This window comes from Geotrypetes seraphini, chromosome 3, assembly GCF_902459505.1.
Source record: "Geotrypetes seraphini chromosome 3, aGeoSer1.1, whole genome shotgun sequence".
NCBI lineage: Eukaryota > Metazoa > Chordata > Amphibia > Gymnophiona > Dermophiidae > Geotrypetes > Geotrypetes seraphini.
Genome location: NC_047086.1, coordinates 235,824,429 through 235,837,688, shown reverse-complemented (window position 1 = coordinate 235,837,688; position 13,260 = coordinate 235,824,429). Strand labels below are relative to the sequence as shown.

The following is a 13,260-nucleotide window of genomic DNA, read 5'->3' as shown; positions in this document are numbered from 1 at the left end:
AGAGGTCCCCTCCTATTCTGTTTTTTTCAGGGTGAATGGATTATTTTGAACCCAGGTGGGCAAAGATCTGCTAGCACTGGAGAGTCATTGTCCTGTATCCACATCTTTACTATACATATTATCCCTGCTTGGCTATGAACTCATATTTACTATCAGGTCTTTTATTATCAAGGTCTTGCTGCAGACTGAGCGTGTATTCATGTACATACACTCTACTGGTACATAGTCATCTTCTGGTAATGATTCTGCAGTATAAACAATTTGTTTTAGGTTCTGGATGGACCATTCGGGTCTTTATCTGCCGTCATCTACTATGTTACTATGTATAATCTCTGCTCTTATATAGGTGGGGTATTATGGGTTTCATCTTCCTGTTTCCTACAATCACACTTGGGACCTTTAGTATATCTATTCTTGACTGTATCAGGTCTGGATGGGGTTCTTTACTCAAGTGGAAGTTTAGTTTGATTTTGTAGTTGGCATGCTCTATTGAAAGAATTGAGACTTTGCCCTTGAAACCAAAAAGCACAATTAACAGACATAGAGTGATGGAAGGGAAGCTAAATGAGGTGGGGAGGGATTATAAAGAAGGAAGAGTACCTATTGATATGTTAGGGTTTCTAGATCTCTCCTATCATACCCCATTTCACCGCCAGCCCCGCCTAGCCCTACCCCCCACACGAACCTCATCTCCTTCCCCCCTCTCCCAAGAACTTGACCCACCTATGAAGCCACCTATTCCTCCATCCCTGACCCAGATCTGTCATGCTGGCAAAAATAATATTGCATTGTATAGGAGCATACCAATAATTTTGCCTTTATTTATTTCACAAATTATCATACTTTGGTTTGCTACCAAATGGGTAAGATACCAGTTTTTTTCCAGGGGTCTTTTTACAAAAAATTAAATAGTATTCTAACCAAATTTATTTGGCTGGGTAAAATTGCTAGAATTGCTTTAGTGTCTTATGGTTGCAATTGAAGCAGGCCATTCAGGCAGGGTTCCCTGAATGGAAAAATCTCACTAATCAATATAGCTTGGAATTCTTATGCTTTCAGGTAGATTTCCTGGGACATCAGGCCACACAGTGGTATAAATTAATATCTGGATTTGTGAATAAAAACCCCCAAAACTAGTCTTCGGGACATTTGGAGCATTGAGATCAAGCATCAAATTACTGCCTCTCAATGGACACGAATTTGGTCTTGGAGGATGAGATGTACAGTGTCTGCATCCATGAGACAAACTTGGTTTTTTCTTTTACATAGAGCTTTCTGGACCCCTGTTCATTTACAAAAAATAGATAGCTCTAAGTCGAATAGATGTTGGCACTGTCATCTTGAGGCTGGGACTTTAGATCATCTTTTATTCTATTGTCCTTTTATATTGACATTTTGGAAACCAATATGGGGCCAAATAAATAGGTTGTTAGAAAATCCGGTGGCCTTGACATATGATACTATCTTATTTGGCATGTCAATGAGAGCAAAAAGTCAGATTCTTCAAAAAACAATAAGGGGGTAATAATAAAAAAAAAAACCAACGTCTAAAAAGTGTCCTAAATGGCTACTTAGACGATCAAAAAGCCTGATCGTCCAAGTACCCATAACCAAAGCTGGTTTTTAGACGTATCTAAAAACAGTTTAGGCCTTTCCCCTGCCTCTAGACGCACAGAGAGAAAAGAGGTGTGTTTAGAGGAGGGGAAAGGGCGGGCAGTGGGCGGGAGGTGGGCCGACCTACACCTAGGCGTACAACAGGTATAACCAAAACATTTACAGGTTGCTTAGTCAGCACTTAGACCTTTTTGACTTAGACATAGTCAAACCAGGTCTAAGTGCAGAAAAAGGGGCCGCGGAGCTGATGGCCGCTGGCGCCATCAGTTCAGCGGTCCGGCAACCTACCCACTGCAACCTTCGCAGCAGGAGAGATGCCTCATCTCCCCTACCGTGATGCCATCACTCCTCTACCCGAACTGCCGCGACCTGCGGCAGGAGAGATGCCCTATCTCTCCTGCCCCCTCGCAATTAACATCGGGCCAAGAGAGCTCCTCCTTTGCCTAAAAGCACTTCTGTTGGACGTTTGGGGCTTAGGCGTTTTTTTTATTTCATTATGGCTGAAAAGTGTAGACGTCGTGTGGGTGTACTTTTAGACGTAGTGGTGATTGGGCATTTAGGCAGAGGAAGGCCATAATCAAAACAAGGACGTTTGGTTTGGTTATGGACATTTTCCCTGCTTCTGCTTTGAACGTTTAAGGACTTAGGCCAAAAGGGGACTTAGACACTTTTTTTGATTATGCCCCTCCACGCTTTTACTTCTTATGACTGGAGTTGCCATTCAACAGATTACATTCAATTGGGAAAATCAGAACAGATTAAATTACAGTTTCTGGTGGAGTTCTGTATGTCATCTATATAAAATGGAAAGAACATTAGCCACACAGAGAGGATATTTTAAAAGGTTTAGGGACCATTAACAGACTTTTGTAATGAATAATAAACATTTTCCCTTAAGATAATTGAAATGAGAGATGGGGATGGGTGGGTGGGATGGCATTTTTTATATTTTATTAAAATGTATATTGTATAATATAATAAATGAATATTTTTGATGTAATAGGGATGGGAAGGGAAGTTAAATTTCATGAACTTCAGATGATATTAATAGCAATTCAAGTGATGTTTTCCAATTCAAATGTTATTTCTTGTTACAGTTGATGTAAGTTATAAAAGCTAATAAAAATTATAAATAAAAAAAAACAAATTATCATACTTGACATAAAATTGGGTCACTAATTAATTATATTATATAAAAGCCTACAGGTGGACCCAGTTATAAAATACGAGGTCTAACAATTTAGTTTACGAACTTGCCTCTGTGCGCTTACGTTGCAGCACTGTACAAACAACTTGGTAAGGTTTCATAACCTTGGTATATCAGTCTCTTACAGCTGTATTCGTGTTGACGTGTACTGGTGTCTTGCTGAGTGGTGTTCATTATTTCTGTTGCGTGTTTTTGTGTGCCATCACACGAATGTTGGAGCTTGAACTAGAGCAATGAATGAACAGTGGAAGTGAAATCAAGGACATGTTATTCCAAGTTTATGGGATAATGCCATGATGAAAACAACAGTATACAAATGGATTAAATGTTTTTTCTGAGGGGAGAGAAAGAGTCACTGATGAAGAAAGGTCAGGGCAGCCAGTAACGAGCAGAACTGATGAAAGCATTACAAAAATTAATCGAATTGTGCATCAAAATCATCAGCTGACTGTGAGAAGCATAGCAGACCAAGCAAACATTGATAGAAAAATAGGAAAATCTGAACTGAAAATCTTGGTGTGTGCAAAAATGGTTCCGAAGGAGCTCACCAATGAACAAAAACAAAGGTGTTTGCCAATACCTTTTGGAGAGGCAAGATGATATTTTGGGCTGTGTTATCACTGGTGATGAAACATGGGTACACAAATACGACCCTGAAACAAAGCGTGAAAGTGCACAATGGAAGTCAGCCAGTTCCCCATGACTAAAGAAGTTCTGCCAATCCAAATCAAGAGTCAAAATATGTTGCTAGCCTTTTTGGATATAAGAGGAATTGTTCATTATGAATTTGTAGCGACTGGACAAACAGTTACTGAAAGTACTGAAAAGGCTGAGTAAAAAAGTTAGATGAAAATGACCTGAACATTTTGTCAACAGCTCATGACTCTTGCATCATGACAATGCACCAGCTCACACGGCACTGTCTGTGAGGGAGATTTTAGCCAGAAAACAGATAACTGTATTGAAACATCCTCCCTACTCACCTGATCTGGCCTCCATTGACTTTTTTCTTTACCTGAAGATAGAGGAAATATTGAAAGGAAGACATTTTGATGACATTCAGGACATCAAGGGTAATACAATGTCAGCTCTGTTGGCCATGTTAGAAAAAGAGTTCCAAAATTGCTTTGAAGGGTGGACTAGGTGCTGGCATCAGTGTATATTCCCAAGGGGAGTACTTTGAAGGTGACCATAGTGATATTCAGCAATGAGGTATGTAGCACTCTAGAATGTGTTTGCGAACTTGTCAGACCTCATAATTTCATATTACTAAAACACTAACTGAAAAACAGCAGGGGGCCTTTGTATATATGTTGATGGTCACAGGATCACACGTCTGTTCTGCCTACTGGTTTTTGTAAGTTCTGGTCAGCTGGGTGTCCGTCTTCTAATTAAACCTTCTGATCCACTGGGCTTTCCAACAATTCTTGGTACCTGGGGTATACGTTATGCTGTGCAAGTTATGGAGAAATGGAGAGCAGATAGTCAGCCAGCATGGTTGGCAGGTAGGAAAGAGGAATGTAGAAGAGTTTGGCGTACCATCCTGCAGCATAGCATGTGCGGGGATGTACTGCAGTCAAGGCATGCTCCATGCAGTCTGTCACTAGGTTCAGCTTGGAGGTGGCTATTACAGTCATATCATCAATCATTTTGCAATCTGAAGGAGCAAAAGGAAAAAATAATTAGATCAGTGATTCCTCTTAAGTGGTCTGGTTAACTGAATACTTGGGTTGTATGGGAGATTCTGGCCGAATTTTCCAGGAACCCCCTTGTTTAGCCTTCCCTAGGTACAGTACAACCACAACCCAAACAGCTTTGAAGGTTCAATGCAATTCATTATTCAGTTTTGGGCTTGTGCTGTAACAAACTGACAGGTTTGTTACAGCACAAGCCCAGGGAAATAAAATAAACTTTTATTCCGCTCAACAGCTTTGGTCTAATATCACCCCACCTGGGTTTCATATAGTTTAGACAAGCATGCAGTCAGTTCCTGCCCTGCTCTCCACACTGGTTCCAACAGTTTCTTTATTATGCCAAGCTGGCTTATCGCAATAATCCTCTCAACAGCCTCTCCTCTCTCTTACTCACTTCCCAGTCTTGGTTTCATTCCTGAAAGTCTCAAGGCTTGTATCAGCCTCTAGCTATGGAAGCCTCCTCTCACTCTGGGACCTCCCTGAACTGATTTTTCTTTTCTTTTCTTTAATAAATTATATTCTGCATATCCTACAATTCTATATGGATTACAAATTGTTCAGGTACTCAAGCATTTTTCCCTAACTGTCCCGGTGGGCTCCCCACTCCATCTAATGTACCTGGGGCAATGGGGATTAAGTGACTTGCCCAGGGTCACAAGGAGCAGTGCGGGATTCAAACCCACAACCTCAGTGTGCTGAGGCTGTAGCTCTAACCACTCTGTAGCTCTAACTGATTCCACTGGAACAGATATATTGCTCCTGCCTGAGCCCCACCCTCTGAGTCAGCTAGGACCTGTTCTGGCCAGTTAGCACCACCTCCTGAAAGATAGCCTAACTGCCAGTTCAATGAACCAGACCTTCTGCTGCCTATTGATATATTAGCATCATTATTGAGGGACAATCCCTAACTCTCTCATAGGCTGCCACTTATATTAAACTTGTCAACCCAGAGAAATTTCTGTAGGATGCTTCAAAATGATTGTCTACTACAGCTCTCCCTCTGTATTTGCAGGGGTTAGGTGCAGAGCTGGCCCGCAAATTGCGAAAAATCGCGAATAAGTTTTTTGGCCGGCTCTGACACACCACCACCTCCCTCCTGCGTCCTTGGACCTTACCTTGTGGTCTAGCAGTGACGCTTCTTCCCCGTGCAGAGCCGTCATCAAAATGGCTGCCGTGAGTTCACGTTGTAGTCTTGAGACTACAACAGGACTTCAACGGGAACTCACGGCAGCCATATCAATGACGGCTCTGCATAGGGCAGGAGCATAGGAAGATCGCTTCTGCCCCGTGTCACCGCTAGACCACCAGGTAAGATCCGGGGAGGCTCGGACCGCCTAAAAATAGAAGAAAATTAGACAACAAAATTTGTAAATAAGCGAATCCGTGGATACTGAAACTGCAGATACAGAGGGAGAAGTGCATAAAGTAACACTAGAAAGAATGGAAGGGGAGAACGGAAACATAGAAACATGATGGCAGATAAAGGCCAAATGGCCCATCTAGTCTGCCCAACCGCAGTAACCATTATCTCTTTCTCTCTCCAAGAGATCCCACGTGTCTATCCCAGGCCCTCTTGAATTCAGGATTGAGATCTTTAAGCCTGTCCCCATACGCCTTATGATGAAGACCACATACTATTTTAGTAGCCTTTTTTTTTCCACTCCCTTTTTCGCATGTATTGTTTTGTTTTTTATAATCTTTATTCATTTTAAAACTCATAAGGGTTTCAGAACATCAAAACAATTTTACATAAATATAGCAGTTAATATTCTGCAATTATCCATTTAAAAACTTTTACACCCTCCCTCCCCACCCTTCCACAACAAAAATATAATAGACATTTCATATAGTAAAATGTTTCCTAATATTTCTTACAATTATATAAAGACCACCTTCAACCTCCCCCCTCCCCCTATCTTGGACATGTACTAATAAGGGAAAAAATGGTATCTAATCTTTACAATAATTTGTTAAAGGCTCCCAAACATCCTGAAATTTTCTTAAATACCCCTGCTGCATAGCTGTTACATTTTTGCTACTTCAGCTTGTCTGCGGTGTTCTTTGCTCACATGTTTAAAGACAATAGACTGTTTTCATTCCAATTCTTTATATGTGAGTTTGCAAACCATTGGACCCCTGAGGAAGGCGTGTTCGCCAAAACACAGACCGTGTAGGGTCTGGTTGGATTTTTATTACAATATTTTTTACCATTGTACTTTTTTAATTGAATTTTCATGGTTTTATATGTCAGTGTTTAGAACATCTGTATCCATTGTTTCCATTTTATTTTTATTTTTTTTTTAATTTATTTATAAGTTTTCACATTAATTAACAAGCATATCATCTTGTACAGAAAGTGTAATTAAGATAACATAGTATTGAAATGACCATCCCAAAAAAAAAATTCAAATTATAATAGGAAATTATTTCTCTACTTAATCACACACTAGTCCTCAATTATTAGGATCCATGATTAGGAAATAGGAGTGATTGAACCATCTAATAATTAACAAGAAAACTCACTATCTGATGCTGAAACAGAGCTAAATTATTACTCGGACTTAGATATTATTCCATTTCAAGGCGCTTATTGGAGAGGAAAGCCGTCAACTGAGCCGGTTCAAAAAACACATATTTTAAAGTACGATACCTCACTACACATTTACAAGGATATCTGAGGAAAAATAAACCACCAATTTGAGTCACACCCGGTTTCAATAATAGAAATTCCCTTCTTCTCTTTTGAGTCTCCCTAGAGACATCAGGAAAAATTTGAATATGGAAACCCAGGAAGTCTCTGGATCTATTTTTAAAGAAAAGTTTAAGGATCCAATCTTTGTCTGGAGCCAAAGCCACAGACAATAAGAGAGTGGCTGAAATAGCCACTTCTCTATCTGATTGTTCCAATAAAGCGGAAACATCCAGGGAAAGTTCCTGAGGTTTTCCAACACCTTCTTTCTTCTGAGAATCCTGAGTCTTTGTAGGTAGATAATACACTCTTGACAAAGGTGGTAAAGAGTTCTCAGGAATTTTAAGTATTTCCAGAAAGTAACGCTTTATCATTTCACTTGGGGAAAATTAATTAAACGTAAATTATTAATCTGGCTATTGTTTTCAAGTACTTCCAATTTTCTCCTTATAATCAAATTATCCTTTACAAGTAGATCATGATGGCTTCCAATCATTTTTATATCCTTCTTTTCTTCTTGCATATCTGATTTCAATAGTTTAATATCCTCTTTCAAAGTTTTTATTTCTTCTTTCTGGTCTTTCAATTCTTTATCTAAATTTTTAATTTGAGGATTCAAGGAATTCCCCAATGCCAATACTAATTCCCAAAGTGAATCTAGTGTAACTTCTGGGGGCTTAACTGGAGCAAAAGGAACTATTAGTGTATTATAAGCAGGCTCAGGTGATTGGTTTACCTCCCCAGTGCCTTGTTCCTCCATAGCAGAAGATGATCCGGTCGCTGGTTTTTCCAAAAGAAGCAAGTCCTTTTGAGCCATTTCCTGCAGCGAGCCCTCCGATTCACTGGCCTCTCGAGGGGAGAATACTGCCTCTTCGGACATACTCTCCTCTCGTGGTGAGCTGGCTCCCAGCGGCAACGGCTGGAGGGGAGGCGTCCTGACGTCGGGGCTCAGAGTGACGTCTAGCCCGTGGGTTCCTACCGAAGCACTCCTCTCTGCCGGCACTCTCAACGAGCGATTCCCCGAAGCAGCTGGCTCCGTTTGCAGGCGTCTGAAAATGTCCTCGATTGTAGGAACTGTGGGCACTAATCGCTGGGAGGCACCACCAACGCTTCTGCCCCGTCTTTTCGGCATCGTTGAAAGGTAAGAGAAAAAACGCTCTCAGACGATCTGGCAGCATTCAGATAGCGGCAGCCATCTTGGATCCTCATTGTTTCCATTTTATATATATGACACAAAGAGTTCCACCAAAAACTATAATTCAATCTTTCCCAATTCTTCCAATTACTTGTAATCTGTTGTATGGCAACTCCTGTTATGATAAGTAAAAGCTTATTATTTTTTGAAGATATTTGGCTCTTAGCTCTCATTGTGCCAAATAATACAGTATCATATGATAACGCCACCGGATTTTCTAACAATTTATTTGGCCCCATATTGAATTCCAAAATTCCAAAATAAATGGACAATAGAACAGTAAATGAACTAAAGTCTCTGCTTCAAGGTGACAATGCCAACATCTATTAGACTTAGAGCTATCCAATTTTTGTAAATGAACAGGGGTCCAGAATGCTCTATGTAACAGAAAATACCAAGTTTGTCTCATAGAGGCAGACACTGTACGTCTCCAAGACCACATTTGTGGTCATTGAGATGTAGTAATTTGATGCTTAATCTCAATGCTCCAAATGTCCCTAAGACCAGTTTTTGCTTTCTTTTTACAAATCCAGCTATTAATTTATACCACTGAGCGGCCTGATATCCCAGAAAGTCAGCCTGAAAGCACAAGAACTCTTTTTTTTTAAATTCTTTATTCATTTTATGTTTAACATTAAGTGCACAGAAAGTAACAACAATTTGACTAATACATCACTTGAAATTCCACAAACATTTTCAATAAATAAAATTTATACACTTCCCTCCCACCATAATAATATTAAATAATACATATAATATAGTAAATTCTTCCATCCCATCATAACAAATAATGAAATCCAAAACCCCCCCCCCCCCCATTTTTTCATTTATGTTAATCAGGGGAAAATGATATCTATTAATTACAATAATTTATTAATGGCCCCCACAGATCCTTAAATTTATTAAAATATCCTTTTTGAACAGCTAATGTTCTTTCCATTTTATATATATGACACACTGATCTCCCCCAAAAACTATAATTCAATCTATTCCAATTTTTCCATTTATGCATTATTTGTTGAATGGCAACTCCTGTCAGAATCGGTAAATGTTTATTATTATTGGAAGATATTTGGCTCTTGGCTCTCATAGACATACCAAATAAAACTGTCATACGATAATGCCACATGATTCTCTAGCAAACAATTTATTTGGCCCCAAATCGACTTCCAAAAAGCCAAAATAAATGGACAATAAAACAATAGATGATCTAAAGTCCCCGCATCGAGATGACAATGCCAACATCTATTAGACTTAGAGCAATCTAATTTTTGTAAACGAACAGGGATCCAGAATGCTCTATGCAACAGGAAAAACCATGTTTGCCTCAGATGTAGACATTGTACATTTCATCCTCCAAGACCAAATTCACAAGAACTCTAAACTATATTGATTATTAAGATTTTTCTATTCGGGGGCGTGGCTTGGCCGCGCATGAAAACGGTCGGGTAGCGGGTGAGCTCCGTGCTGACAGACTGTTTTAAGATCAATAAGTCGCTTGTAAATCTTTCTTTTTGTACGGAAAAGGGGTAAAAGCAAAAATGGCTTCGGGGAAACAAGTTAAAAATGACTCATTGTTCGGAAACACCGGAAGCATAAAAAGAGCGAAGCCGGAGCCTGAAACCTCTCTGAAGGTGCCAATACAAAAAGGAACCGACAGTGAAGTTATGAAAGAATTGAAGGAAATAAAAGAGATTGTGTTGGCAAACGCAAAGAAATTAAACGATCTGATAGATGAAGTAGCTAACTTGAATAAAAGAATGGAACTTATGGAAATAAAATAAAATCAGTTTGAAAAGAAAATGGAGGAAATAAATAGAATTATTTCAAATGAAACAAGATCGGATGAAAATTGAAGTGCTTATCTGGGAGCTGGAGGACTGCTCAAATCGCGAGAGGAGGAGCAATTTAAGAATATTAGGTTTACCGGAAGGGGTGGAGAAAGATAATTCTATTTCCTTCCTGGAAAGCTTTATACCTAAGATACTACCTATTAAAACAAAGTTCCCTCTAGAGATCAAGAGGGCACACAGAATACCTGCGAGAAGGTCAGGTAGGCAAATGGGTCCTCGACCACTAATATTTAAATTATTAAGTCATCAGCAGGTTATAGAGATTTTCCAATTGGCAAAACAAAATAAGAATTTAAAATGCCAAGATGCCCGTATTCATATTGTGCCTGATTTTGCTAAAAACACGGCAAATAAGAGGAAAAATGTTTTAGATCTGAGGTCACAATTACGAGCTATGGGGGCCAAATACGAGCTTCTATACCCTGCAATAATGAAGATTACTATTGAAAACAAAACAACTACTTTTGATGATCCAGGAAAATTGGAAGATTTTATACAACAGAAGGAGCAACCAATGTCTCCTTGATTCCTTCACTGGATGTTTGAACAAAAATGGTTTAGTTTTTTCTTTTGTAGATTCTTGTTTTAAGTTATATTCAAAGGATGTCAAAATATAATTCAAGTAGTATGTTCGCTTATATAAATTTTTAAGATAAAACAGAAAAGAATGCTATGGATTCAATTCAAAAAGTTTCTTTCAACGGATTCTTGTATAAGAAATAGAATGCTTCAGACAGAATACGTTATTTTTGCTGTGTGTCAGAGAGTAATGCTTCAAGGTGCTGAATAAGTAGAAAAAAAACTTCAAAGTTACATACTGGGTTGGGATTCCCTTTTATCAACTGGGAAATTATGAGAATGCTCTGTAATACCTGCAGGAAGCAGAAAGTGGAAAGCTCAGAGACATGAAGAATCTAAGATATATTCATCGTGCTACAGCTTCAGCCTATAGCTGCCTTCTAGTGCTCTGTCCTCAGCGCCCTACAGCTATTAGTTATCCTAAATGCAGGCAGGGCAGGCTCAATTACACAGCTGGGAAGATTAGATATTGCAGACAGAGGCTTAAAACTTAAGAAAATGTCCAGGCACATACTCATTAGCCAATCTTCAACCAATATTATATCTTCTGGACAGTGCAAAGGTTTGCTGAATATTGAACATCACCAGAATGTTGACAATCCTAATATCCTTAGCTTGGAGCACAACTGTAAGGTCATCGCTACATATTTGGATTTAAAATATGTTATAATTTACCAATGTTCTAATCTGACTCCACATAATATTTGGCAATGGTCATAATCGGACAGTCTTCTGGAAGTCAGAGTTACAACCACTTAGAATGTAGTCCTGGATGCCTATAGATTTGGAGTAACAGATTTAAAGCTTCAAGACAGGGCCGCCATCAGGGCAGTACCACCAGTCCTGCATTCAGGGCCCGGAGCTGACAGGGGGCCCGAGCTCCCCCAGGGTCCTAGGCCACAGTCTAGGGGGAGGGGCGGTCCGCCCCACGTGGACAGGACAGAGCTGGACGGGGGACCCGCGGAGTTCAATACATCTCGAGCCGCGAGGCTCGTCTTTTGTTTCCTGCCTGCCCTGCCGCGCACAAATAGCCGATCGCAAGTGTTCCCCGATGTCAGCGCTGACGTCGGAGGGAGGGCTTAAGCAAAGCCTGCCCTCAGACGTCAGCGCTGACGTCGGAGAATACTTCCGGTCGGCTATTTGTGCGCGGCAGGGCAGGCAGGAAACAGAAGACAAGCCTCGCGGCTTGAGCTTCGTTTTGCTGAGAAAGTTACAAAGATGGGCTGGGAGGCAAACGCGGAACACAAAAGGGGGGAGGGAGTGCGTTTTGGACACAAGGCATGAACTTGGGAGAGAGGAAGGGAGGGAAAGAGATGCTGAGGTGGGGGAGGGAATGCGTTTTTGGACACAGAAGGCAAGGACTTGGGAGAGAGGAAGGGAGGGAAAGAGATGCAGAGGTGGGGGAGAGAATGGGTTTTTGGACACAGAAGGCATGGACTTGGGAGAGAAGAAGGGAGGGAAAGAGGCTGAGGTGGGGGAGGGAATGGGTTTTTGGACACAGAAGGCATGGACTTGGGAGAGAAGAAGGGAGGGAAAGAGATGCTGAGGTGGGAAAGGGAATGGGTTTTTGGACACAGAAGGCATGGACTTGGGAGAGAGGAAGGGAGGGAAAGAGATGCTGAGGTGGGGGAGAGAATGGGTTTTTGGACACAGAAGGCATGGACTTGGGAGAGAGGAAGGGAGGGAAAGAGATGCTGAGGTGGGGGAGGGAATGGGTTTTTGGACACAGAAGGCATGGACTTGGGAGAGAAGAAGGGAGGGAAAGAGATGGTTGTATACACGGGGAATAGAAGAAAGGAGAATTTTTGGTCATAGGGAGGGAGTGAGGTACAGATAGTGGCATACCAGGGGGGGGCGGTCTGCCCCGCCATGGGTTTACGTCCCAAGGGGGTGCACAGCTGGCCACCCTCCAGTGTTCTCCCTAGGCCGGCAAACTGCGGCTCTTTAACCACTTGAGTGCCACCGCCGCCATCGGGAACAGGCCGGCGCCAAGTTCTACCTGCTTTTCCCTGTGGGGCCGGCCAACTTTTGCCACTCGCGTCAATTCTGACGTCGGAGAGGACGTTCTGGGCCAGCCAATCGCTGCCTGGCTGGCCTAGAACGTCCTCTCCGACATTAGAATTGACGTTGGGTGGTGAGAGTTGGTCGGCCCCGCGGGGAAGAGAAGCAGGGCGAACTTGGCGCCGGCCTGTTCCCGATGGCGGCAGTGGCAGCCTATTCCCCAGTGGCGGTGGCAGCATTTTCCCAATGGTGGTGGCATAGGGGAGGGCAGGGAGAAAGAAAGAAAGGGGGGACAGGAAGCCAGAAAGAAAGAAAGGGGGCAGGGTGAAGCAAAGAAAAATGGGGCACGGAAAGAGAGAAAGAGAAAGACAGACATACAGAACGAAAGAGGGTGTGGAGAGAGAAAGAAGGGGGCAGGGTGAGAGAGA

At 41.5% G+C, this 13,260-nt stretch overlaps 1 protein-coding gene across 2 annotated transcripts in view; it reads right to left on the bottom strand.

The window, feature by feature from the left end:
* Positions 1-2,513: 2,513 nt before the first annotated feature.
* LOC117357857 (retinol dehydrogenase 7-like) overlaps positions 2,514-13,260 on the bottom strand; it is a 68,150-nt gene continuing 57,403 nt past the window's right edge. Inside the window, exons 5-6 of one of the 2 annotated variants that reach the window (XR_004538882.1) lie at positions 7,941-8,325; positions 4,351-4,478 (exon numbers count right to left, since the gene is read on the bottom strand). Coding sequence is in view for 1 of the 2 variants with exons in the window: in XM_033939041.1 (XP_033794932.1) it covers positions 4,282-4,478 (197 nt within the window). In the remaining variant the exon portion in view is untranslated. Of the gene's footprint in view, positions 4,479-7,940; positions 8,326-13,260 lie in introns of both variants that reach the window. The other variant, XM_033939041.1, reaches the window with a different exon arrangement.